Here is a 27,684-nt window from a genome sequence, read left to right on the forward strand (position 1 = left end):
CCCCTCTCTCTCTCTCTCTCCCCATCCATCGCTCTCTCACTGTGAACTACAAGTGACCCAGCAAACGCATAACTATAAAGCAATGGCAACATGTTCCTGCGCTATTTTCACTCACTCCTGCCACAGTTATTGCTCTCATTTATACATTTTTTCAACCTCATGTTGTCGTTCCCTGCTGTGTCTCCCCATCTCTCTTTTTCTTCCTTTTCTGCCTTTAAGTACTTTGGCAGTATCAGTATTGTGGAATGGTATTACATAAAAATACCTTGGTACTTTTGGCTGTTTCTTTAAACTTCGTACAGTATGTTCGGGTTGATTTTAATTAAAACTAACAGATTATTTTATCTTATTTTATTTTGTTTTAACTATAATCTAAAAAAGAAAACTTCTGTCCCTCAACTGTGGGATCATTTCCACCACAATTCACAAACTTTCTTCAGATAAAGTCTTCTGTAACATATTTGTATTGTGTGTGATTTCTAATCAAGCTGTAATTTTGTCCAATTTGCAAAAAGTGTGAAAATATTATGTAAATTATGTGTATTTGGAATACATAAAAAGCTAGCTAAAAGAATTGCCGTAGCTAGGAGTGAGCTATTTTATTTATTTTCCACAAATATATAAAGCACAGAATACTATTAAATACAATACATAAACTATTCAAAGTGTGAATATAGTTTTATTTCTACAAGTAAGCTGGGCCAAAAGTGCCTATATTTGAAGAAACACTCATATATCATGATACTGAATGCTGAAATGATTGTATATGATTTATCCACAAACCCACTGCAGCACGTATTCTTCTTTACTTTCTTATTTCTTCTCTCTTTTCTCATTTCTTTCCCTGTAAACACCCTTTCTTTCTCACATCTGCTCATATTGCATTTCAGTGGAATGAATTTGCTGTAAAATACCCAAGGCGAGTTTTGAGGGCATTTTCATCCATGTATTTATTGAGATATTAGTGACATTTAGGCTTCACTGGGAAAGGAGATGCATTTTTAATGCAACTACAAAGAGTGAATTTTGATCTGACCCAGCCCTTTAAAACGGAAAGCACTTGTTCTGTCACCTCTCATCTGGCAGATTTAAAAGCAGCTGAATAAGAGGTTAAGAGGTCTTTTTTTTTTTTTTTTTTTTTTTGCTCTGAATTGCTTGAAGAATCGTACAGGAAATACGGCAGATATGGACCCTTATTGAGAAGATCATGTCACTTCTTCCCCTCTCTCTCTCCCTCCCTCTTTACCTCTATAAATCTGTCTCTCTGCCTGTCTTTCTGCATGTATTCCCAGGCTGAGCCTGTGATCCTTGATCTCCGTGACCTTTTCCAGTTGATTTATGAGATTAAACAGAGGGAGGAGATTGAGAAGAAAGCTCAGAAGGACAAGCAATGCGAACAAGCTGTTTATCAGGTAACACACACGCACGAAACCTTCACACTCGCATAAACTCAAAAACCCAAAGAGAATTTACAATTTCTAATGCTCGGTCAAAATACGGCCGCATATATGTCAGCAGACGAATGAGAGTGGTGCAAAAGAGAAAACAACAACAAACTCGAAAGGGAATAATGAAATATGCAATACAAAAAGGGTGAAAATACAGAAACAACACATTTCCGAGAGGGCATATTTATTATTTATCTCAGAGAATAACATAATTATACTCATATGAGGCCGGGTGCACTGAATTTTTTTTTTAAACTGTTGCTTGTAAGATTGTAAATTAATGAGAAGTGGGTAAACAACAAGGCAGACTGTACAACAACAACTGTCTCATATATATGGCACAATTAATCGTTGCACAGCCCTAATCTATCGATCTATCTATCTATCTATCTATCTATCTATCTATCTATCTATCTATCTATCTATCTATCTATCTATCTATCTATCTATCTATCTATCTATCTATCTATCTATCTATCTATCTATATATATATGGTGTATATATATATATTACGGTCCAATTCTCACTATGACTTTTTCCTAATAAACTCAGAATTTCTGCTTATTAATAGTTAGTAAGGTAGTTGTCAAGTTTAGGTATTGGTTAGGATTAAGGAATGTAAAATATGGTCATGAAGAATAAGGTATTAATACAGTATGTGCTTTATAAGTAGTAATAAACAGCCAATATTCTAGTAATGTGCATGCTAAAAAGTGTAACTAGTTAGTGAGAATTGGACCCTCAACTAAAGTGTTACCAAATATTTTTATTTTTCCTAAATTAATCTCAGACGACAAAACAGTGGCAAAATCCTACAGTGCGCACCAATTGCCTGGCTGCCCCCCCCCCCCCCCCCCCTTTCTCTCTCTCTCTCTCTCTCTCTCTCTCTCTCTCTCTCTCTCTCTCTCTCTCTCTGTCTGTTAAATCTCAGGTGCATATCTGCGGGGTGATTTCCTTCACACTGCTTTTTCAATCGACAAAATCCCTCCTTTCGCATTTCTGTGCCTGTTTTCACTGGCTGATGTTGAAATTGTGCGTTTGCTCTGTTTTTACATAAATGACCACAAATTGGCTTCTTTTTCTCGTCTTAATCACCTCTCCCGCTTCCTTCTACCAATACCCTCCTTCCTTCCTTCAAACACTCCCTCTGTGTCATCACTCCTGCAGACCATTTTGGAGGAAGATGTGGAGGATCCCGTGTATCAGGTAACGCTTTGAAATAAATCGTTAATCATTATGTCTGCCTGAATGTACGCTGTCAATTTAGTGTGCCTCTCACTGTCGCTTTAAACAGGGCTCCCTGCTCAGTAATGTGCGTTTAATCTCATTTACAGAAATAAATGATTCCACTCCATTTTCTCTGCTCTTTCCTCACTCCTCCTGAATTAATAAGTCTTGTTATTTCATCATTTCTATATAGATGTAAACTGTGAATCATCGCTGCAAAGTGTTGTTAACTTTTCCTTTTCGTGAATTGGGAATATACTGATAAAACTCTGATGCAAGAGCGATTCTGGGAGCCTCCTTTATTTTGTACTGAAAACAGACAGCTTTAACACATCTCATCTGGGCTGCGTGTGTGTGTGTGTGTTTACATGCATTACATTGCCTTTCCGTATTGTCCGGTGTGCATCATATTGCGAATGATCTAGCCTTCTATGTATTCTATTGTGTATGATTGGAGTGTATCTTTAAAAAGCTAGACTGGACGTCCATTGGCTGTTACTAACAAAGAAGAAGAGAAACGAGGAACATTGCTTCTAGGCCTAGAAGTTAGCTTAAGAATCAGTCATTACTTGCAGTATAGTAAAGACCTGATAAGCACTATCAATTTGGTGTTAAGACGGCTAGAGAAGAAGAGAATTAGCCAGTGGCTAACTGTGTAACAGAATGAAATGGCCAATGGCGACAGTAGTTTGTAAATGAGAACGACTAAGCCATTAGATCTAATGTCACCGAAAATGGAGACGATTCTGCCATTAACATTAATGTGGTGTTGAATGGACAGGAATTAGCAATTAGCTAGAATGTCGCTTGCCAAAAATCGCTCTCATCTCAGTGTGGTCCCTGCGTTATGGAGGAATACATCACAGCTATGGGTTTAAACGGGTCTGCCATTCCTAAATTATCCCCAAAACTTAGTGGTTAGCATCTTAAATGCAGGCCAACACTGGGAAAGTTTTGTTACCCCTGCATGCTAACATTAGCATGCTTCGTTAAAGAAACATGCAGCATTGGGTTTTAGACTTTGATTTATTTCTCCTTAACGTTGTAAAATTCATAACATTGCCCTGTTCGCAGGTACAGGAACAGAGGGGTACGGATACACGGGGAAAAAAATGGGATGATGAAATTTTAAAGGCCGAAATCAGACTGAATATATGCATGAGGCGTGGGTCAGAAAAAGAACAACTCGTAATTCTTCCTTCCGAAATCTTCTTGTATTTGTTACTATGGTTATTTTAAGTGGTCTCGGATGTAGAGAGTGAATATTCTTCTCTGCTTTGAAACTATCATAGTTGTAGTTGCAGTGAAACATGAATCGTCCGCTGTGTCCCTCGAGGCTGCAGGGGTCACTGCGCTGCTCCTGGGGGCCGCTGTTGATTCTGTGTGATCAATCAGTCTTCTTCCTTTTCTCTTTTCTTTTCGCACTCACCTTTTTCCTGTCCCTTTGCCTTTTTTATCTTCTTCTGCTGCCGATGTTGTAGTACATTGTATTTGAGGCGGGACACGAGCCCATCCGTGACCAATCAGAGGAGAGCATATATCAGGTACACTACCAAATCTTAATAATGGTACCTTTTAACTGATAATTACATAATCAGATTTCAATATTAGTTTGAAAACATGTTCACCACTAGTAACAATTTACTTATATTATTATTATAGTACAAAACAAACAATTCAGAGTAGCATATGTCCATGCAAAATCATATTTGTGGGGGATTTGAACATGTGACAATATACTGCAGCACTGTATTGTTTTCTTTTTTTGGAAGTTTGCCAGCTCGGAAAGAGAAATCTGCTATTTTAAATTGGACTAATTCAATAAAAATGTTACCAGTAAATTTGTATTTTTTTCATAAATTATTATAATATGAATTGCAATATGTTTTATCATGTTTCACTGTAAAATATGATTAATTCTGTCAAATACATAATTTACAAGTTCTACTCAAAATTCATTGAAATTAATATTTTACATTTGAAATAAATAAATAACGGCGTAGCTTCTCATATTTTTCATAGTTTATAAAATGATTCACCTAATTAATATTCATGAGCCAGGCTGATGAGGTTTATAATGTCACCCCTGATTTTTCAGATTGTTCCTACACTCTTGCTTGAAAGAAATCTAGACTAAAAAACAATTAAAATATAAAATAGATATTATAAATTATAATTATATAATGTATATATATATATAATGTGGATTTACCTTTTTCACACAGAAATGTAGTCTAAATTTCACAAATAACTACAAATAAATGTCAAAAAATGTCGGAGAACGACTGAAATCGTATTTTCTTGTAAAACACTCCGATAATCTTAGTTTTATTTACTTTGAAAAATCACTTTTACAGTGTGTTAAAAAAATATTGTCGCCGTCCACAACAATACAATCTGTCAGTTTGAAAAAAAAACACATAATACATCGAGCTTAGGTCTATCCTTAATAGCTTTCATGGAGCAACACAGGTTTTGATGATCAAACATCCAATAGGGAGCCTCCAAACAAACCGGCATTCTTCTTTAAATAACACTTTAGAAGAATCCCTTGGTTTTGATGGTGCGGCTATACTGACAGCTCCACTGCGTAGCTGCCAGAGTCCCACCTGTGAATTAGAACAGAGTGCTTCGCCAAGCCACACTAATTCAGCGTGACGGCCCTTTCAAAGATTTACACCCGGCAATGTTTCGTGCTCCGAGCGCCATGACCAAGACAACAGCAGGTGTTGTATCCTCAGGTGCTGCTTTGTTTTGTCACCTGTGGCTTGAGTCAAAAAGAGACACTGCCAAGCTAAACAATAAACACATCAGTGCCCCAACACTTTGCCAGTCTGTTTCCTCCACAACTTTTTACAGAGCCGACTTAATGTCGTAGTCAGTTAAATAGCTCCGCGAAAGCTTGAAACACCATCAGGGACCAAATTATACCCTCCAAATTCCAATATCTGCTCGGCTCTCAAGCGCTAAGCTGACACTTCACAAACTCCTTCACTTGTTGCTGACATCAGGACAGATATCGGAAACTCGGGAGCATGAAAGAGACATCTGCTTGCTGTCACATCAATAAAGCCAGGATCAGCTAACACCTGATCTCATCTCATATCAAACAAAAAGCCAGATTGGCCGAGTCAAATTGAATCTGCGTGAACATCACTTTTGGTGTTCGCTAACAGCAGTGAAATTGGGAAACCTACATGAACAGAACAAGAGATTTGTGTTCTCTAGATGTCCACTGTCCAGACTGAAGCTGTATAAATGGCATCGATCGAACCAATTAATCGTGGTTATATTGCGGAGCGCCATGAAAATATCAGGGGAAAATTTAAAATTAATGGACATTTCAAAAGTGTATCTACATTTTCTAGCTATGCTAAGCTATATAAAATATGCCACTTGTTTACAAATTGCTCTTTTTGTGTGCAATATTCCTAAAAATGATTTCCCCAAACTTAGACACTACAGGTGAATAGGGTAAAACATTTAACTAATAAATACCATACTTTATCCAGTTGACTTATCACAGTACATTAAGGCAATTGTTTTGTATTACAATTTTTCTGAAATTTTCTGTTTAAATATGCATGTGAGGCATTGGTTAATTAAATATGCACAGATTTGCATACATTTCGAGAAAAGGAATTGAACTTTGGATAAAGCCAAGTTTGAATTTCACATATCTCATTTTGTTGACAAATTAGAGTTAAAGGTTTTTACTGAGGGGATTTTGGATATCTCTTTGTATCATAACATAAATAGTTAGAAAAAAGTTATATGAACAAACCTCTCTGTTAATACCTTCGAAATATAGATAGGAAAAAAATGCTGTATGTAAGTGGAGATTTCTTGCTCAGTGCAGGAGGGGAAAAAAAAATATTTTGAGAAAACTGCCTATAAAGATATGTACAGTTATAGTTGAAATGTACAGACGCAAATAGATAAAAGTGTAATAAAATAATCGCTTACATGTGTATTTTGGATGTTTTCTTTCCACTGAAGAAAACATCTAAAAATAGCCCAAAATCTAAAAATGTACCAGTACCTGAAAAAATAATAGTTTTGCCTGTATAGCGTCTTCTCTTAATTGTTATACGGGAACCCTATATTAAGGGATTTTTTTAAATCTAACATTCCTTAACTTTATAGAACAGCATCTCATAACAAGATATGTTGATTATCCGAAGCTAACACTATGCATCAAAAGTAACCTTGACCTCCAGCGGGCCCCTTGGGTCCCAAGTAGTTTTGGCTCTGGTAAAGTTTGGATAGCATGACTGAGCGGAGGGCTTGATGCCTAGCGTAGGGAGCTTTCCAAAGTCTGCATGGAGAAATGACTCTGCTGTGAGAGGAAAGCAGCAGGTCTCTCCTCTGCCCTTTCTCCAAATGAAAGAGTGAGAATGATTAATCATTGCTGTCGCTGTGTGATCTTTAAATAAAAGAAATGGAAAAATCACTTCAAGTGTACGATCAAATAAAAACACAGCGGCAATCAGTCTCTCAGCAAGAGGGAAATTAAGAACAATGGCAAATTAAAAATAGAGAGAGAGAGAGAGAGAGAGAGGACGTGAAAATAACAGACAAAGACAGGATCAGGATCTGCATCTTTTCTAGCCGTCTAATTTGAACATGAAAATGATGGTACACTGTAAAAAAAAAAAAAATTTACTACCTTAAATTTTTTAAGTACAATCAACTTGGATTTTTAATTCAACTTCAACTTAAATTACGCTAAACTGACTTTAAAAATTAGTTCTTGGATAGCTTATAAATTAACTTATTTTGTTTAAAAAAATTAGGCAATGTAAAAACACGTCATAACTTATTGATCAATAATATATATATTTTTTTATATTTATCATGCAGACTATAAAATGACAGTATATTGATATTATTTTGATTTATTTGATCTAAAACATTTATTATAAATAAAATATACATTTGTTATAAATAATACAAATATGTATTATTATTATTATTATTATTATTCAAGATCAATTTGAATGTCTACTATGCACTATTTTCTGCATCTTGCACTTATAATATTAATTAGAACACTTTATACACAGACAAAGGCTCACTTTGCTCTCCAGGAAGCATAAAATTTGCATTCTGCATTGACCTTGTAAAATCTCTTGCTGAAATCTGAACTAATGGTAACTTGTCATGTTAACTGTGCATTTGGCTGGGCTCCCTGTCCACACCAGGTCCCTACCAGCCAACAAAAGGAGGGAGTTTATGACGTCCCAAAGCGACATCCAGTGAGTGGACCTGTGTGTGTTTGTTTATGTGACTATCCTGTGCCTCTCTCTGGCAAACCTTTCAATATGTGAACCACCAAGCATCAAGCATGTTTCCGCTCCCTGTCTCGAGTCCCGTGATGAGTTCAGCAAGCACTCATTCCCCGGCTTACAGTAAATCGCATAGACTGTGCACTCTTAATTTACCCCCGGTGTTTGTGCGTTTTTGGCTGGTTGTGTACATGTGTGGTTTTTGTGTTTGTTTCATTTTCTTTGTGAAAATGTAGCTGTTTGGGGCATTACGTGATTGGTCGGTTTTTGCATGATGTACGCTTGTCTTCACCCCATGATAAGGACAGCTGGTGCGTTCATGAGGGCATTCCTGCCTTGTGAATCAAGTTGACAAGAAAGTTCACCCAAAAATAAAATTCTCATGAATCATGTATGACTTTTATTTCTTCCATGGAACACAGAGATTTGAAAGAAGAATGTGCTCATTCTTTTTCTTGCAATGACTGTCTTTCAAGCTTTAAAAAGGATATAAAAGCACCGTAAATGTGGTCCACATGATTCATGTACAGTATCAGGCAGAAATTTAAGTAATTATTCAATAAAAACATGAATATCGAACACAACTCATACGGACCATTTTTGCTATATTCATATTTTTATGGAAATGAGCAACTAAAGGGTTTCTTCTTTTGTGTTCCAGGGAAGTTTACTGCAAAAAAAAATCTTCCTTAGTATTTTTGTCTTGTGTTCTAGTACAAATATCTAAATATTCTTAAATCAAGATTTAATTTGAGAAGAAAAACTAATATATTCTTAAAAAGAAAAAAAAAGAAAAAAGGATCAAAATGAGCTCAAGTGAGTTTAAGCTTAAACTAGAAAAAAATATCTGTCTTTGGGGTCAGAAATATAAACAATTCAAAGCGAAAACAAGATGTTTTTTTCTGACCCCATTCACTGTCAAAATTATTGTCATGATTTGTTATCACAACTGTTTATCTTTTGTCAAATCAACATAATATTTTGAGTTTCTGTTTATTAAACCAATCTCCTTCACTGTATTAACTCATTTTTTTTAATTCAATGAACTCAAAATGTTAACGCAACCAGACAGTGGCAATTCTTTTTCTTGTTTTACGCAAAAACTTTTAGAAAAAAAAAAATCAAATCATAAGTCACTTTGATTTATATCTTTAAATATATCTTTATTTTTAAGAATGTTTCGATATTTGTACAAGAAAACGAGACAAAAGCACAGAGGAAGAACACAATGTTTGAAGTGTTGAAACGACATGACAGAACTTTGAATTTGGGTGAACTATTCTTTCAATGCCACATCATAAATGTCCGTGAATCATGCATGATTTACAATAATAATAAAAAGAAAGTCTGTGTAGCGTAAATGGGTTGACAGATAAAGTCATTTAAATGAGAGATGGCAAACATTCTTCTGAGTTTTTTGAGTCGTGCTCATGCATCTGTGATCGCACTGTGAACGAAATTTCAACTGGTCAAGAAGTTATAGTGAATGTTGCTCTCTCTCTCTTTAAATGGTGGATGATCTCTTGTCAGGCCATTTGGCCTCAACATTAACACTGTTATAAAGAAAGATGGCTGATCTTTTCATGTTCTGGCCAGTGTCTCTGCTGTCTGTATCTCTCTTGTGTTATAGCTGCTCTGTTCATTCAGTCTTAGCTCAGCTAAATGCCTAAACCCTCACACAATCACCATCACAACACACACAACCCCTGCAAAAATCCCCCGTACCCTGGAGTTGGTTGAGTCTGTCCTCAATATTCAATTGTTTGGGTCACTCCAGACCTGGAAAACAATGTTTGAGTTGGATTTTCCTCATGTCACCCTGTGCTGCTGTCTGGCATCTCTTCCTCTCGCCCTTTCCATCATGTTTTCAAACACCCACTCGCTCTTTTCTCTCTTTTCCTCGCACATATCCCTCTCTCCTGTTTCAATCTAAGTCGCGTGGCCTCTTGATCCTGCCTTCCCCAGCTTTTTCATTTCTACCGAAGAAAAATCTGCACAGCTTCAACTCATAAAATAACACTTTCGGCTCTACGGAATTGGCTTTTGAACCGTTAGGCTGTAAATCTGTTTTGTGTTGTGCATCTGCACATACTGTACATTGTGGGTCTGAATTTATTTATTTATATGTATTTATTTGCGCTTTTTTAATTAATTTTTTCAGCAGCATTTTGGGGCAAATTCAATTAGCATTTCAATACATTGAAAACAGTGTCATTATTTTTGTCACAAGCACACTTCTATAAAACTAAGTATTTTGTGTAATGTGCATTATAATTATACATAATTATACATTATTATAATTATTACAACTTCAGTAAACATTTTTTTTAGGAGACATTTGTGTACATTTTCTAGCGTTCATAGCTGGGCTGATTCATTAAATGAGTATCAAATTATACTTATGACACATAGATTTTGTTTCGTTGTTTAGTTTAGTTTTTCTTTGTTTTCTGTAGTTGTTGTTTTTCTTTTGCTTTGTTTATGTGTTTTGTTTTGCCTTGCTTTGTTTTGTTTTGTGGTTTTTGTTGTGTTGTGTTTTGTTTTGCTTTTTGTTGTTGTTGTTGTTGTTGTTGCTTTGCTTTCTTTTGTTTAGTTTTGTTTAGGTTTTTTGTGTGTGTTTTGTTTTTGCCTTGCTTTGTTTTGGGGGGTTTGTTGTGTTTTGTTTTACTTTATTTTGTTTAGTCTTCCTTTGTTTTTTTGTGTGTTTTGTTTGTTTTGCCTTGCTTTGTTTTGGGGGTTTTGTTGTGTTTTGTTTAGCTTTTTTTTTTGCTTTTCTTTTGTTGTTTTTTGTCTGTTGTGCTGTTTGCTATTGTTTTGCACTTTTAATACACATTGTTTTAATACACATTGTTCAAAATAAGTAAAAAAAATGCCAGATCATGGTATTCTGCCGCATCCTTCACAACTGAAATGGACAACGGTGTCATGCAAACTGCATTTAGCACATATATTTGGAGCAAGTTTGCACTTTAATTAATTTTCATATTTCCATTAGTGAATCATGCGGTGAAACAAAGCAGGCAGTGTGCGCAAATAAACAACAATATCAGTTGGCGCAATTTATTCTTAGTAACTTCCCCCGATTATATTTTTGCCTACTAAAGAATTGACTTTGATAAACAGTATTTAATGAATCATTTCTTTGAATAACCCTTTAGTGTTGTTCTTATTTCTTGCACCTCTCCACATATTATTTAATTTCCTAGCTGTGCTTCTCAGTCGGTTTCATGCCTGTGGCTACATGATCATAACTCTCCGTCCGTAATGAAATGGGCAGCACTAAAAGCACACAGGACACTGTGAAGATAATTATTCCCTCCGAGGGGACGGCTAATTGATAGTCTTTTGAAGTGATAATGATGATAGAAAAGTATGCTGATGGATTGTGGCAAAATAAACGTGATTCTAATATTCACTCCCAGCCTCGTTCTAAATGTTGCCATGGAGACTGTTTAGTGTAAATACTGTAGTTTCGGTTCTGGAATGACGATACATCATGCGAGTCATACTTCCACAGGAGAGGCAGCTTGTTATAATAACAGATAAGAAGGTAGTTATCAGCACTCGTGATATCCATCAGTAATAAGGTGTCAGTGGCATGCAAGGCGCTTTGACTGACACAGTTCATCACTGTGGGGCCCAGCTGTCATCTTTCCCATTATCCTCAATGGTGATCCCCAAGGGTGTGTAAAGAGATTGATTTGATGGAATCTTTTGGGCTGGTAATATTAGAGCCATTTAATTCAGCTACTGGCCTCAGTGTAGAACGGCAGTTCCAGCTCAATGACCTTCAAAACCAAACAACGTGAGACGAACACCATCACCCTGGAAACATGGCAGGAACAAATCAAATTTTTGTTTTTTTCCCCTTATTCGGCCTCATTCGTGAAACACAAGCAGAACAAAACTGAGTGCAAATGTAGATTGCTGCATCATTCAGAGTTGTGCTTATGTTTTATGAATGAAGCCCGTTTCAATGTTAGACAGCTGAACTGATCGAGTGAAGAAAGCTACACAACCCAAACCGTGATGATGCTTTCTCTCTTTCCCTCTCTATCACACTGCCTCTGCTTTCCTTCACGTTTGTCCATTCACTCATAACTGCATTAGCAAATATAATATGTCACTAGCAGTGGCTGATTCCTGCTTACTTTTCTCAGACTGATATGACCATACTTCGATTCTTTAAGCTAAGCGCTAACACCGAACACCAAGCGCTAACATAGAGAGACTTTCAGACTTAACCATCTCAGGTGTCAACTGCTTTTGAAACCTGACCTGGAGTCAGTTCTCACTTGATTTTATTGCATGTTTTACATGTCCAGATCTTGTGTGTTCATCTTGTTGTCTGTGTTAACTCTGGTCTTACTTGGTTAGCCGGATAACTTCCCGGATTCCATCATAATCCTGAGTTATCTTTTGTAGCAGAAATCAATGTGAATGTCAGTCGTTTGAATGTCATGAATGTCAATTTTTACAGATATTGTTTTTATATTAAGGTGATTTTTTAAAATGAACACTAAATTATGTCACGACCTGTTTGTATCTAATGAATCCCACGGCTGGAGTAATGTAAGAAAACAGTCTTTAATCCAAAAATTCAGCAGGTCATAGAAACTCACCACTTTACATCAACGAGAGCAGACATACAACTGAACACAAGATAGAGAATATATGCACAACCAACTAAATAAACTCTTTAAAATAGACTTAATAAGTACTGGACATATTAAATCACTAATAAAAATGACAAAAACACAACAAAAATACTGAAACTAAAAATTAAAATATGAAAATAATGTTGAAATTAAATGTTGTAAATGTTAAAATTAACAGTAATAAATACTTTTTGCTACTCTTTAAGTAATTAACTAATGTTAACCATTGGGACCTAATGTAAAGTTACCAAAATAAATTGTATTCCTTCAGTCATGTCTCTCTGAGGGCACCAAGTGAAGAAGAAAAAAGTGCACATGACACCTCTTTATCCGGCTAACCAAGTAAATCATGTTTGAAGATGGGTTCTTGGTGTTCTTTTCTATTTCGTGGTCTACCCATCCTCTCCTTTTGTATACGATCCTCTCCTTGCCTGTGTTGCTTTTTCAGCAGCACAATATGTAAGATGGGAGCAGCTGTTGTTCATGGTCTTTTGCTCTTCCCATGTTATCTCAAGAGACGCCCATTTGAGCACATTATTTTCCCATTAAAGCCTGCCGGCAGCTGGTTAAAAATCTTTTTTTTTTTTTTTTTATTCCTCCTTCCACAAATGAAAGTTTGGCACTATGGGGTGGGATGCGAGTTAGCGAAGATAAATACAGTTGGTTCTTGCATTTTTCTGGCTCAAACCTGTTGAGAGATAATCTGGTAAAAAATGCAAAAGCCACGAATTGATAGTGGGATAGTGAGGTACACATGTGTAACCTCACCTGTACAGGTAAAGTACCATCCATCTCATCTAATCACACTTCACCTTCCCAAAACAGACCTCATTTTCTGTGTGTCCCATTTCATCTTTCATCTAACACCATGTTATCATTGCAGAACAAACATAACCAACAGATCGAACTCTTGGATCTAGACACTGACCTGTTGCTGGTCACCAAGGTAAGGTGGACAATGATTGGCCGAAGTTTCTCCACACCTGCCCTCGGCTTTCCCATAATCCTCCAAGCTGTTGTTTTGATTGCAAACGACCTAGAAAGCTCATCTAGCTGTAATCTAGCTAAACAGTAATAAGTAGTGCACTATGGTCCACTGTAGACTTCAGTAGAGTCCCTGTACAGGAAAGTAAATGTCACACTTCCCGCTATGAACAGTTTATAGCCCTGCTAAATCCCCAGTCTCTTGCTTTTTACCTTTTCCACTAGTCTCCTGGAAGTAGTCTACTTACTCATACCTGACCTTTCTTTTTCATAGTCAAATGACAGAGCTCTTTTAGATGACCCTAGTGTGACCCTGTTGAATAGGTTTTGTGCTCCCATGAATAAATCAGTCAGAGACCATGTGCGCAGGATTTTTACAGTGGTCTCAAAGGTCATGCACACAGTCGTGTTATTGTGTGTGCTGTTTTTTAATTGTTTTAAAATGATTAGAGACAGGCGAGTGGAGGCAGTAAAGGCCAGCATAACATCAGAGACGGGAGAGCAATTATTCTTTCATAAAAGATGTACAGTAGGTGTGAAAAGAGTGTGTTGCATTTTAGGAAAGATCCCTGTGGTCTGGCCTCAAGCAAATGGCTGAACGAAACAGTTTTTAGAAGCAGTTTAGAAAAGCTTTCCTGTCATGCGCCAGTCACTTTAAAAAGCTCAGAAAATTCTCAGCCACGAAAAGAAGGAAAAATGGCGGCTTTAAGAACAAGCAGAAGTAGAAGCCTCTGCACTAAATGGACTGGCAAATAGTTCCCTTAACCTGAGAGGGGGGAAAGCAATATTGGCTAATCAAAAATCTATAATTCCAAGCCGAACAAATGCTGTCCTGCCATTGTACTGCAGTGAAAAGTGAATATAGATGGACCCAACCATACAGAGCGCCAGGACTTAAACACTTTTAGGCAAGTTTTGATAAGTAGATTATGGTATGATTTTTGGTGGGTTTTCACTGCGAAACAACACAAATAATTCAGTTACTATCACCACAATTGTAATAAATAAATAAAGGCTGCAGAAAATTCTGACATTTTGGGCAGCAAAAAAAAACAGAAAAAGTCCTGCTTAACCCTAGTGTGACTGGCATGCCCTTGTTCATCAATGACCTTGAATACAGGACATATCCCAAAATATTCACTCATTATTATATTATATTGTAGATTACATGGGTGGGAGGAAGGAAGGAAGGAAGGAAGGAAGGAAGGAAGGAAGGAAGGAAGGAAGGAAGGAAGGAAGGAAGGAAGGAAGGAAGGAAGGAAGGAAGGAAGGAAGGAAGGAAGGAAGGAAGGAAGGAAGGAAGGAAGGAAGGAAGGAAGGAAGGAAGGAAGGAAGGAAGGAAGGAAGGAAGGAAGGAAGGAAGGAAGGAAGGAAGGAAGGAAGGAAATTAAAATAAATAACTGTTTATTTCTGCGTGCTGTTCATGGTCGGTAGGTACAAGAAGTCATCATCATCTTTTATATGTTTTTCATATCATTTTTATAGCAACTCACTATCATTTCCATATGTCACCTTTTGTATTCAATCCACTGTTTGCCCGAGGTAGATGCCAATATTCTGTGGCAAAGACTAGACTGTCGTGGCAGTGAGTGCTGAGGTGAAACACATCTGATTTTATGCTGGTAAATGTTCCTCTCTCATCTGCAGAATATCAACCAGTTAGAGCTTTTCGGAGACATGTCCACTCCTCCTGATATCACGTCCCCCTCGGTGAGTGTCTCCAAATGGAATGCAGGAATACTGCACAGTGTATACTGCATACTAATTAGGTAGTATGTAAACAGGATGTCATTTTGATATAGTTGAGCTATGAGCAAGTGTAGTTTTTTGTAAAGCTTCTGTTTAGACTGCTGTGATTCTCCTCTTCCACAGACTCCAGCATCTCCGGCTAATACTCTGGACCGCACGCTGGCCCACCAGAATCCATCCGAAATGTTCACCCCCTTCAACCCTGCCTCTGTACCCTCAGGTAGGAGAAACCCCCCACCCCACCCACCCAAGTGGTGTGTGTACAGGAGAAAACAATACCAAGAAAATAGATAAAGGAGACATGGAACGGGGCGGATGTAAATTAAGTAATGTGTCTGTCTAGTTCTGGCTAAATAAGATGTCCCGTCCTCCTGCTGTAGAATATGAATGCTCTCATTACTGGATGCTGTACTGATCTGCATGATAAACGCCTTGTAGAGGACACAGCGTTACCTCTACCTGCTCTAGTGTGTGTGTGTGTGTGTGTGTGTGTTTATATCTGTGAGTGTTTGATGCCTTTTTAACATGCACATCTGTTCGGGAGTCATATCATACATTTTTATTATGTAATTTTTTTCCCTAATGTCCACTTAGTCAAGGATTTTTGCGCCACAAAGGGGCAGTTTCGTTTTTCATCACCATTTTCACCCCTCTCTCTCATTCTTTGATTAAATTATATAAAATATATACAGATTATTAAAGAAGTGGTTAAAATATATACTCACTCTTATGTCGTTTTAAACTTGTATGACTTTCTTTCTTCTGTGAAACACAAATAAAGATATTGTGAAACATCTCCATCCATTGAAAATTAATGGGGTCGAATGTTGTTTTTGGGCCCCATTGACTTTCATTAAATGGACAAAAACAGTTTAAAAATATCTTATTTTACAGTTTTGTTTTGCAGAAGAAAGAAAGTCTACAGATTTAAAACGGCATGAGGGAAATACATATGACATAATTTTCATTTTTTGGGGGTGAACTACCCTATGCCTGAACTTGCCAGAACTAACATTTTAATATTGTTCATATATCTGATTACAAACATATTTTATAGACTACTACTGAACTTTAAGGTGACTTTTCATCTTATAAACATTATGGTAAAGAGAAAGCCATATATACAAATTTAATAGATAATATAAGATAATTCAAAGTTCCCCACAAGTAGCTTTTCCACAAGCTGAGGTAAATATAAATTTATAGAAGATGAACGCAGTGTCATCCACACAAGTACAAAACACCATCATGGTAACACACGACACTAAAATAATGCTATAAACATTTATTTGAACATATGATGCAACTTAAGACCTTAAAGGGATAGTTCACCCAAAAATTTTAATCTGTCATTATTTACTCACCCTCATGTCATTCCAAACCCATAAGACTTTTGTTAATCTTCGTTAAAATCTGAGAGCTTTCTTTCCCTCCATAGACTACAACGTTAATACCACTTTTACGGCCCAGAAAGGTAGTAAAGACATCGTTGAAATAGTATGTGATTACAGTGGTTCAACCTTATTGATAATATTAATAATGTTGCACTCTATGGAGGGGTCAGAAAACTCTCGGATTTCATCAAAAAGATCTTCATTTTTGTTCCGAAGATGGACGAAGGTCTTATGGGTTTAGAATGACATGAGGGTGAGTAATTAATGACAGAAATTAATGACCCATTTTAATGTACAGTACTAATAAAAAACAAAACAAAGAAGAACTTACTGTTTACCAATTAAAACGTTTTCACCGTAGCATTTTTAAAGTCTTTTGTCATAAAACATCACGATTTGATGTTTTGTTACATGGCGAACTCCAAATTGTGAGGTGCTACCACTTTAAATTCTACAGGAACACTCACGTCATGATATTTGAACCAGTTATTAAAAACTAATAGCCCTTGTGCATTGACTTTGCTCTCCCTGGGACATCTGTTCCAGCCAGATTGACTTCCTCTGAAACAGTAAACAGTACAGCATTGATATGTGTGGAATCAAGTAGTGTATCATCTGTCCCATCTGTCTTCAATTCTTTCCCTCAGTCAAACTCCCCTCTGTGTTGTAAAATCATAAACACCAGGCTTGACTCCGACACACCTGTCCTGATGGAATTCTCACAGTTCAGTTATGATAGCATGAGCACATTTTTCACCTTTGTGGAATCATTCTGGCTTTTTTCAAGTGAGAATTTTTCCCCAGAGTGCTTCAGGGGGTCTGGTCCCGCTGGCAGTGTATTGTAAGTCACTTTCAATGAAACTTGTGTGCTAAATGGCATGTCAAATGGAACATAAATCATCTGAATGAGAATACACTACTTAATTACGATCTTGTTTAGGAAAGCTATGCTGTATTGTGAACATAGTCACACTAAATAGTCACTATATGTGTTCTATATTTATAATATAGCATGACTTTAAGATTATGTTTAAAGGCCATGTTGCAGGTTAACCACCACTGTCGATTAATGGGTACATAAATCACTCAAGATATGTATATCATTTTTAAAATGTCTCAAAAATGGTCTTAAATACCAGTTTTTTACGTTTTTGGTATTAACGATTTTTTTCACGCAATTCGGTGATGACGTCACGTTGGGGAGAAGTGGAGGAAAGCTAGCCTGATGGCCGTCAAAGCCGATGAAATGCATGGTCCGAGGAGAATGAGTGGAGAGTTGGTGAAGTGTCCTGGTGAGCTGCTATCATTTAGCAACGCAGCAATGAGATAACGACACATATTTTTTTTACTGTCATTGAATAGCACCAAGTGAAAAATCAACGTTTTCTTTATAGTGGCGGTGATCATGATGACGTTAGTTCAGATAAGTACCGGTAACCTTTGTCATAGTACTGGTAAACTTTGTCTTTGTCATCTAGAAATAGAAGGCATCGTGCTAGCTATATAGGCGTTTCTAAGCGTTTCTCTTCCTCCGGTGAAAATGTTGTTGCAAACGTAGCCGCCGCGTGTCTGTCGCGGTGTTTGGCAGGTGCTCGCGCGGGCGGTGCCGTCCCGTGGAAACTGCGTTGGAAAGCTTGTGCTGTAGGGCAGTGAGTGCGTTTTGGTCGCTGGCCGAGGAGCTCACCCCGCGACCAGATGTGACTGAATGCTGAATGCATGCTGCCTGAATCCGTTTGTGCTGAAGATAGCATACATACATCTCAGGCAAGGATCATGGTCCCCTTCAAGCCCGCACGCACGAGTATGTTAATTGTTTGTTTACTTTTTTCACGAAGTCTTATGAACCAACTTAAACAGTTATAGGTGACTATAGATGTGTTGTATAGACAATGATCATGTTCTATAATCTGCGCTATCTGAATACTCTCGTCTACTACTCGTCTCTCTAGTCACTCTCAACGCTCTCCAGGCGGGCTTTGGTAAACTCTTTCCCCAAGGTGACGTCATGGAATGCATTGTGGCGGAAAGGAGAATCGTTGGCGCTGTAAGATAGTACCTACTTTTTCGTATTATATTCCGTTTTGTGATACCCAACAACATAAAATACAATGGATAACAGTTTAAATGTTCATTACCAACAAGCAAATTGCACAAATTCGTTGAAAAATTTAACCTGCAACACGGCCTTTAAATAATATAATTCACTTTATTAAAAAACGCTATTAATTAAATGCATTTAGTGCCATCTTTCCACTAGAAGATATAGTACTCCTCGACATGTCCGCAGTATACTGGAGATGTGCTTCAGGTTTCGCTTCCCATGTACCTGAATAACAGTCCATAATTCCATCCTATTTGCCAATGGTGGATCCATTGCTCAAAAATGACTGCCGAGGGCCATCATGGACCAGTGCAGGGGTGCGTTGCTGTGATGAGACAGCCCATTGCTGCCTGACTGAATGATGGACATGCACGATTTACTTAAATTCACATATAGAACTTCTCCAAGCATTCCACTCACTGGTCCTTGAGACAACCACACACCATTACTGCAACTCCATGTGTCAAATATTCCCATCCCACACAGCTCAATGACATTATGTTAGCACCATGAATTGAGGAGTAACTAACTACAAGTAAAAATGTATTATAAATGCCAAGCCTAAACAAATTTACATGCGCTATTACCTCAGCACAAATCCAAATGTGTGTGCTTTGTGCATGTTTGCATACTTGACTTTAAATGCATTGAATAAGTCACTTTGGAAGGTAAGTCACAGGAAGTTTCAGATGATAAAAAAATGTATTCTGAAAACAAAATGTGATAGATTCTTCTTTTAAATTGCTAATGGCAACACCTAAGTAGAGAAGCTGTGGCTGATTCTAGGACATTTTTAAAGATGAAGGATCATCACATCTTCCCACAACTTCCTATTTTGTGAGTAACCCAACTACAGTTGATCTCACGCCTCTATGAAATATTCCAGACACGCTTTCACATTGTGTGGCATGTCATAGAGATAAGATACGATGTGGAGTTTTATTATTTGAATCAGCGTTACTCATTGGAAAGAAAGAGCAAGATGTGTAATGAAATAAGCCTCAATGTGATATGAGTCAGACTGTTGTAATGGCCTCGTTTAAAGGGCGTTGCTATTCATTAAGCCCGGACCTATTGTGAGAAGTAATTACAATAGTTCATCTGAGCCATAAAGACCTTTTTCATTATGAAAATCTAGGTCATCTTTCCCAAGTCATCAAGAGATATATGGCTGCAGCCCGAAAGTCCTTTAGTGAACGCTAAAGGTTACAGCACAACCTCGTAATGAGGTGTGCGTGTTTTCCAAAGCATTTTGGCGGTAAATTCTCTTTCGATGGTTTGAAGAGCTTTGTAAACAGAAAGTTTCATTGTCTCCGTCCTTTAGGTTACGTGACGATGGGAGCCGTGCCACCCGCGTGGGCGCAGCAACAGTTCGCCGCTCAGGCTCCATTAGCGTTTGGCGTCCAGTCCACGGTGCCCGTTGCGCAGGTTTTACCGGGCGCTCAGCCTCTGATCTGGGGTCAAGCCAACCTTTTTCCTGCCACCCAGCAACAGTGGGCCGCGATGGCAGGGGCTCACTTTTCGCCTGCCGCTTTCATGCCTGCCCAGACAGTAGGGCCGCTTCCCGCTGCCATGTTTCAGACACTGGCTCCCATGGCAGTGCCCGCGTCCTGCGAGGCGCCCGCGGTGGCCATGGGCGGAGCCGTGGCAGGAACCTCGGGCTCCACGGCTTCTAGTCCGCAACACGGGGAGCGCACACTGCAAAGACAGGCTAAGATGAGCAAGGAGATGTTTAAGGACTTCCAGATGGCAAAGCCACCAACCATGCCTGCCAGGAAGAGCGAGCAGCCTAACCTGACCTGCACCACAGACGCTTTCACCAGCTACTTCAGCAGAGTGGGGATGGCGCAAGACACAGACGACTGCGACGACTTCGACATCTCGCAGATGAACCTCACGCCCGTCACCTCCACCACGCCTTCCACCAACTCACGTGAGTAGGACACATGTAGACGCCATGGTTTTGACTCAAATTTGGGGCTGGTTATGTAAATGCGATTATAGGGGGGGAAAACTAGTTTAAAACACGTGGTCAAATTCAATTAAATATTTGTATTAATTTCATATGGAAATATGTTACGTCTCCCTATTTAAGATGTCTATGGGTAATTAACATATAAGTGTTAAAGTTAGATACATTTTTTTTTAAAGTATTACTTCTTCATACCCTATTATCCCTAGATATCTTAAATAGAAAGACATAATATAAGTGGGGGCTCGTCCGGGATTTTTATACCATTTTCAAGAGAAGTTTTACCTAAGTACAAATTTCTCCAGTTTCGAGGTAAAATATTTACTGATTAGCAAATAAAAGTGAGGGTTTTTTATTGTTTGAAGAGGTTTAAAGTTGGAACAAAAAAAAGTATTTTTTTCCCCTATTGTGATGTATATCCGAGTGATATGGCTTCTCAAAGTAGCAAAAATATAGGGCGTGACTTGATTTTAAAATATATATTTTTTTAGGGCTGTCAAAAGGTTAATCGTGATTAATCACATCCAAAATAAAAGTTTATGTTTACATAATATATGTGTGTATACTGTGTAGAATTATTATGTATAAATACACACACATTCATGTATATATTTAAGGAATAATTGCATTTATATACTGTATATACATTTATATAATTTATATTATATTTAAATATTTTATATATAAATATAACCAATTTTTCTTAAATATCTACATGATTGTGTGTGTTTTTAGATATATAAATAATTATACACAGTACACACACATATATTATGTAAACACAAACTTTTATTTTGGATGCGATTAATCCCGATTAATCTTTTGACAGCCCTAATATTTTTATATTATTCATAAATATCATGTTTTGGGAGAGTTGCACCACATTACATTTTACAACCTGATTTAACCTTCAAGTTATTTGATATTTTAAAATACTTATTTACAACTTTGCCACACTTTTTCTTTTTTTTCTATTCTTTTTGCTGGTCACATCACATGTATTTGGTTTGGCATGCAAATACATACCGTACATATAGTATTTGTGGCATTTATTATATCAAAATATTATATAAATATAAATACATATATGAGCAGTATCACAGTATTATGAGCAGTATAGCGTAAATATAATAATAAACTTAATTTCCTCCTTAACCCAAATCAGCTCTTGAACAAGAAATAAATTAGACCAAAGATTGCCTGTTTGATATACCTCAAATTAATTATATCTCATGTTTAACCACTATTTACATACAGTAAGAGCCAGTGGCAAATTCCCAAAGGATTGGCCGAGATTAAGCTGTTTTCTGCGGGTACATGAGCAGTGAATGGCCGCTGTAATGGTGCGTTCACACCGGACGCGAATAGCGCGTCAGGCGCGAGTGATTCCAATGTTAAGTCAATGCAAAGACGCGTTACGCGCGTAAAACACGTGTAACGCGTCTTTGCATTGACTTAACATTGAAATCACTCGCGCCTGACGCGCTATTCGCGTCCGGTGTGAACGCACCATAAGCCTGGCAAAACGCCTTTAAAAAGCCTGAAAGCCTTTAAAACAGATTTGAAATCAGGTGCTATGTTTATATATAGCCACATATTTGAGGTCTAAATTACTCGCCTAAAAACTCGTATAACTACATTTCGTGACACAACAACAGTAGAATTTTTTTAAAATATGGTGGACTTGCTCGACCGCCATGACAGCCGCAGAATGATACAAATGGTAAAACGGTTCCAGTGCTGATATTGTGGAAATATCGCACATCTCTAAGCCAATCAGATTCGAGAACCAGAAAGAATGGTTGTATATTTAATATAATATTTTGATATTATATATGCACCAGATGCTTCTATCAAAAATGTGTTACATGACATTAAATTACATTTTGTTAGTTCATGCATTACTTAAACCCATGACGTTGGCATTGTTAGCTTCTTGCTCTACTGTTTGAGCGCAGGAATGCCTCCACAGCCACAGGACATCAATTGACCTTTCACTGATGTCTTAATTATTTAATGCAATATAGTATTAATTTAAAGAGGGTTAGCATCTTCCTCTTTTTTCAATAATAAGAATTGATGACAGCCGACATTGAAATGATTATATCTTGGCACTGGCTTGAAAACATAATGATTATCTTTAGAAAGCTGCAATTTTCCTTTTTGCTTCACTACATAAAATTCAAAATGTGTTTCTGGGTCAAGGGACTCAAAATGAAGTCACATATGTACACATATTAGATCTTCCATGTTTTCCTGAATAGATGTTTTAGAATTATGTGAATTTTGTTATACTTATTTATCAAAATATATATTTATTATTTGTTTTTGTCCTCTTTCACTCTGATTTAAGAGGTTGGTCACGGTTAGGTTAGGCTTAGGGATCGGTATAGGGATATGTTTTTATATCAGGAATGTTGTTTCAGGACCAACCGAATCACATCATTCTGTAGCTCCATAAACCCTAAATACATCAACAAAGAAAACGAATCTCACATAGAAGAACTTGGTATCTCACCACATCCCTTTCTCTCTCTCGCCTCTCTCATCGCAAGCCCTTAAGAGTGCTGACACGGCTAGAAAGGCTTTATCCGTTTCCTTCTACAGAACTTCAAACTCGCACCTCATCCCGTCTTTCATCAACACATCCTTTTTCACTCAGAGGTTGAAAGGTGGGCTTTGATGCTGTTGCCCAGAAGGCATTGTCTTTAGTCAGCGTGAAAATGACAATTAGTACTGCGGTGGGGAACGACGGCAGGGGGAAAGAGAGAGTCAGTCACAGGCCCAGCTGTGCTTCTGGCGAACAGTGTAATTATCACTGATCTCTAGGGAGCCCTGCGCTGTGTGTTGGGCCTGTTTGGATCCTTTCGCTCCTGTAGTGCTAATTATTGCTGGGATGGAACGCCGCACCGTCCCGAGTTTGCACACAGGCAGGCCGTGCGTGAGAGACATACTCATTTATTAGGTGTCAATAAGGGATTTTGATCCACATAGGAGCCTTTCTGACAGGTTTCTGGCTTAAATGCATATGTTTAGTCACACTAATCATGACTAGTTTGTGTAAAACACAAAATACATTCCCCTAGGTACAAATCGTTCCAGTTTCGGAATGAAATATCAACTGAATGTTGCAAATAGTGAGGTTTTTTATTTATTTTTAAAGAGGCTAACGGTACACTATGTAATTTTTTTTTTTTTTTTTTTTTTTTTTAATTAACAAAGTTTAACAAAGTCAATACGTCATCATTCCAAAACTTGTTTTTGTCTTACCCTGATTCACTATGATAAGCCTATTAGAAGTGTTATCGATATTTTAGACCTGTCGGGATGATTTTTGAGGGAAATTGTTTATATATACATGCATGTCTCATCAAATTTGTAAATAGAGAAAAGTTGCTCCGGCTACTTTGACGCGTGTATGGTGTGGTAGTGTCAGGTTAGTTGCCACAACGAGTGAGAAAAGTTGACACGGAGCATGATAAATCTTGAACCTCATCCGTTTGAAAAAAAAAAAAAGTAATAAGTAATATAACCATATTCATTCGCACAGTCACGCAGAGCCGAAGCACAACCAAAACAATATTCTCCCGCAAAATGCATTTTTTCAAGTTTTTCTTTCCAACCGCTAGAGGGCCAAAAGTTGCATTGTGTACCTTTAAGTAACAAATATAAACCACATGATTAACTCAAAACCAATAGGAATTCACTTTTACTCACCCTTAAGGCTGGGATACTCTACACGACTTGATTTGCAGTTTGGACAAATCGATGCTAGTTTGCTAAAAGTCAATGGCAGTCTGCAGATTTTTGGGCATTTCTCTGAAATTGAGAAATTGGGCATTGAGTTGACATTTCTCTGAAATTGCGTAGCTTATGGTAGGCATAGACTTAATCTTTTAGCTTCAGGCTTTTAGCTTCATTCCACCCAGTCAGATGATCAAACTTATTTGATATTTTGAGCTGATTTCAGAGCATGCATCATGCGTCTCTTAACAACGAGGTGCCTGTTTGATTTTGTCAAATCCAAAATGCAACCTCAGATGAGATCACAACATTTTCTGATGCGTTTAAAACAAGCACTTTGAAGATATATTCTGTGAGTTTGTGGGTTCCCTGTGAGCCGGGCTCATTGCTAGCACCATGCTAGTGCTAAAATAGAACTACAAAATATTTGTAGTACGATATTTCACATAAAATCTGTGTAAAAGTCTTCAAAAGCCTTTTGATGGTTTAGTGCAAGATACAGACTTTCAATGTGAGTAGAAGTCATAGTGCTTTTAGCGCCACCCTGTAGACATTTCAAATGGAAACTGCACCGATTTGTAGCTGCACTAATGCATTTTAGCTTTTGGAAAAGCATATCTGTTTTATTTTTAACGTAAGAGCGGGTTAGGTCATATTTAATTTGAATGAGTAAGACTTCCAGTGTTAGCCGCTTCCAGTTATTTCCTCGGCTGAATGCAACAACCGTCACTGAGCTGTGAGAGCAAACGGCTCGCTGAAGCAGTTTAAGGTTGCATGAGCCAGAAAAGGAACATTGTTTTCATGTATAATTGATCACAACCTCGTCTTTAATGCAAGTGTGAAAATTTCAGCGCCCTTCCTGTAAGATTGCAACAGATATTTAGTTATTCTCCCAGCGGGTGAAAAAAACATATTTGTACCTTCTTAGCGTCGCCCAACAACACATCAGACGCTTTATATCAGCTAATGCAATAAACAAATGTGAGATTTACTCTGTGTGGCCTGTTACTAAGCATAACTCTGGCCTTTTCTCTCTACAGCACCCACCCCGGCCCCCCGGCAGAGTTCTCCATCAAAGTCCTCGTCCCACGCCAGTGACCCGCCCACCGATGACTCTTTTGGTGAGGCAGAGGGCAGCCCTAGTCGGAGCGGGGAGGAGGATGCTGTAAGTACTGCTGAACAGGATTGTGGGAAATGTAGTTTTTCAACAATATCAGATCTGATCCCACACATGCTTTTTATTACACAAAATACAATCAGAATCAAAACCTAAAGTTCATGACTTACATGATTAATATTGGTAAAATATAAATACATATTGCATATCCTTATGAAAACTGAAGTATTAGAATAGAGCCCGATTCTAACCTACTGATTGTAATATTTATATTTCAGCAAGTGCATTATTACCTCATAAATAATATAAGACCTAAAAAAAAGGGTATTATCCAAATGACCACCACTTTTTAGACTAATGACGTAAAATAAAATTTCTGACATCATTTACTCACCCTCGTGTTGTTCCAAAATCAAACGACTTTCTTTCTTCCATGGAAAAAAAAGAAGGGAAAAAATTGTTAAAGAATGTACTGGTCACTCTTACTACCTTTACAATCATTTCAAGGTGTACAAAGGGTATAAAAGCATCACAAAAGGGTTTATATGGCATGTCTGCTGTATTCAGAGTGTTTGAAAACCATGTTAGCTTTGTGTTAGTCAGTGATTGAGTCATGGTAGTTTACATTATGAATAACTATACATTTCAATATGTTTGTCACTTAAATCTGCTTCAGAAGACATATTGAAATAACACATCATATAGGCTATTTTATGGTGCTTTTATGTAATAACAAGTGAGTAAATGATGACACAAATGTCATTTTGGGTGAACTATGAAAACACATCAGTGGTGCCGTCTCACACTCACACACACACACACACACACACACACACACACACACACACACACACACACACACACACACACACACACACACCCCTCTCTCTCTCTCTCTCTCTCTTTCCTGATCTCGATCAGATATGACTCATCAGAAAATGCCATGGAAACCCGACTAGTGCTCTTTCTCCTTTCTTTTATATTTCAGCTTGAACAAAAAGTTTAATTAGTCCTTGTGTGTGTGTCTCTCTCTCTACTGAAATGGCATTGGACTTCTCACTCACTTACTCACTACACACCCACACACACCGTCATGAGGTGTTACGAGTGCAGCCATAGAGGGAATATTCATAAAAATACAAAATGCTTTAGTCTAAAGCCTTTTATGCGGTAGTACAATACAGGACCCTTTTTAACAGTAGGGTTTTCACAGCTCCGGTAATGGGCACATGTGTGCGGGAACTTATGAATACATCAGTGTGTGGGTGGACTAATAAATGTATGAATGGATGGATGGATGGATGGACGGATGGATGGATACTTTCTCTTTTTTGAACATTTACAGCTCTGTCTATGCTTCTGTTCTTACTGTTGCAGGAAAAAAATATGTGAACTATTGGATTTACTATGGATTTCTTCTTTCCTGCTGCTTTATAAAAGCTTATTTCCTGTCACTTTTCCTCTTTCTTTTCCTTTCCCCTTCTCCTTCTATGCTCCTCTCTCTTTGTCCAGGCTGGAGACTCCCAGCAGTCTCCGGGTGCGAGTGAGCCTCAAGCAGAGCCTGAGAGCTCAGAGACGGACAGTCCTCAGGTCGGTAGCTAGATAGCGGCAGGTCAGGGTAGGTATCTGTCCTCTTTTATTCCCCCTCTTCTTCGTGTCGGCCTGCTCCAACCATGACGTCACGTCAGCACGCCTTCACCCGTCCTCACCACCATTACATAGACCCACACATCGTGGCCGTGTGTTGTGGTGCTCTTTCTCTTTATACTTTACACTTTTTCTACTCTCTAACTCTCTTAGGCTGCGTTCACACAGTCAGTGTACTAAAAGGTGTGACTCTTGATTTGTCCTGTTTATACTATTACAGATCTGGATTCAATCCTCTGTTAGGAATGAGGTCTTGTTTTATGTCTTTAATCCAAGTGACATGGTACCCATAGTTTAATGATAGTAAATACATATCAAGACTTTTTGTGTTTTGTAGCATGCATTGTGTCTTGC

The 27,684-nt window shown here is 37.8% G+C and overlaps 1 protein-coding gene across 11 annotated transcripts in view; it reads left to right on the forward strand.

Annotated features, from left to right (window-relative positions):
• dab1a (DAB adaptor protein 1a) overlaps positions 1 to 27,684 on the forward strand; it is a 410,132-nt gene that overhangs the window by 372,514 nt on the left and 9,934 nt on the right. For 3 of the 11 annotated variants that reach the window (XM_079584679.1, XM_079584680.1, XM_079584676.1), the window contains 10 exons: positions 1,293 to 1,412; positions 2,617 to 2,655; positions 4,158 to 4,220; positions 7,881 to 7,934; positions 13,506 to 13,568; positions 15,254 to 15,316; positions 15,479 to 15,575; positions 20,175 to 20,783; positions 25,607 to 25,731; positions 27,196 to 27,273. In XM_079584679.1, coding sequence (XP_079440805.1) covers positions 1,293 to 1,412; positions 2,617 to 2,655; positions 4,158 to 4,220; positions 7,881 to 7,934; positions 13,506 to 13,568; positions 15,254 to 15,316; positions 15,479 to 15,575; positions 20,175 to 20,783; positions 25,607 to 25,731; positions 27,196 to 27,273 — 1,311 coding nt within the window. Of the gene's footprint in view, positions 1 to 1,292; positions 1,413 to 2,616; positions 2,656 to 4,157; positions 4,221 to 7,880; positions 7,935 to 13,505; positions 13,569 to 15,253; positions 15,317 to 15,478; positions 15,576 to 20,174; positions 20,784 to 25,606; positions 25,732 to 27,195; positions 27,302 to 27,684 lie in introns of all 11 variants that reach the window. The other 8 variants (XM_079584681.1, XM_079584684.1, XM_079584685.1 and 5 more) reach the window with 8 other exon arrangements.

This window comes from Phoxinus phoxinus (genome assembly GCF_949152265.1).
Source record: "Phoxinus phoxinus genome assembly, chromosome: 16".
In the NCBI taxonomy this organism is placed as follows: Eukaryota; Metazoa; Chordata; class Actinopteri; order Cypriniformes; family Leuciscidae; genus Phoxinus; species Phoxinus phoxinus.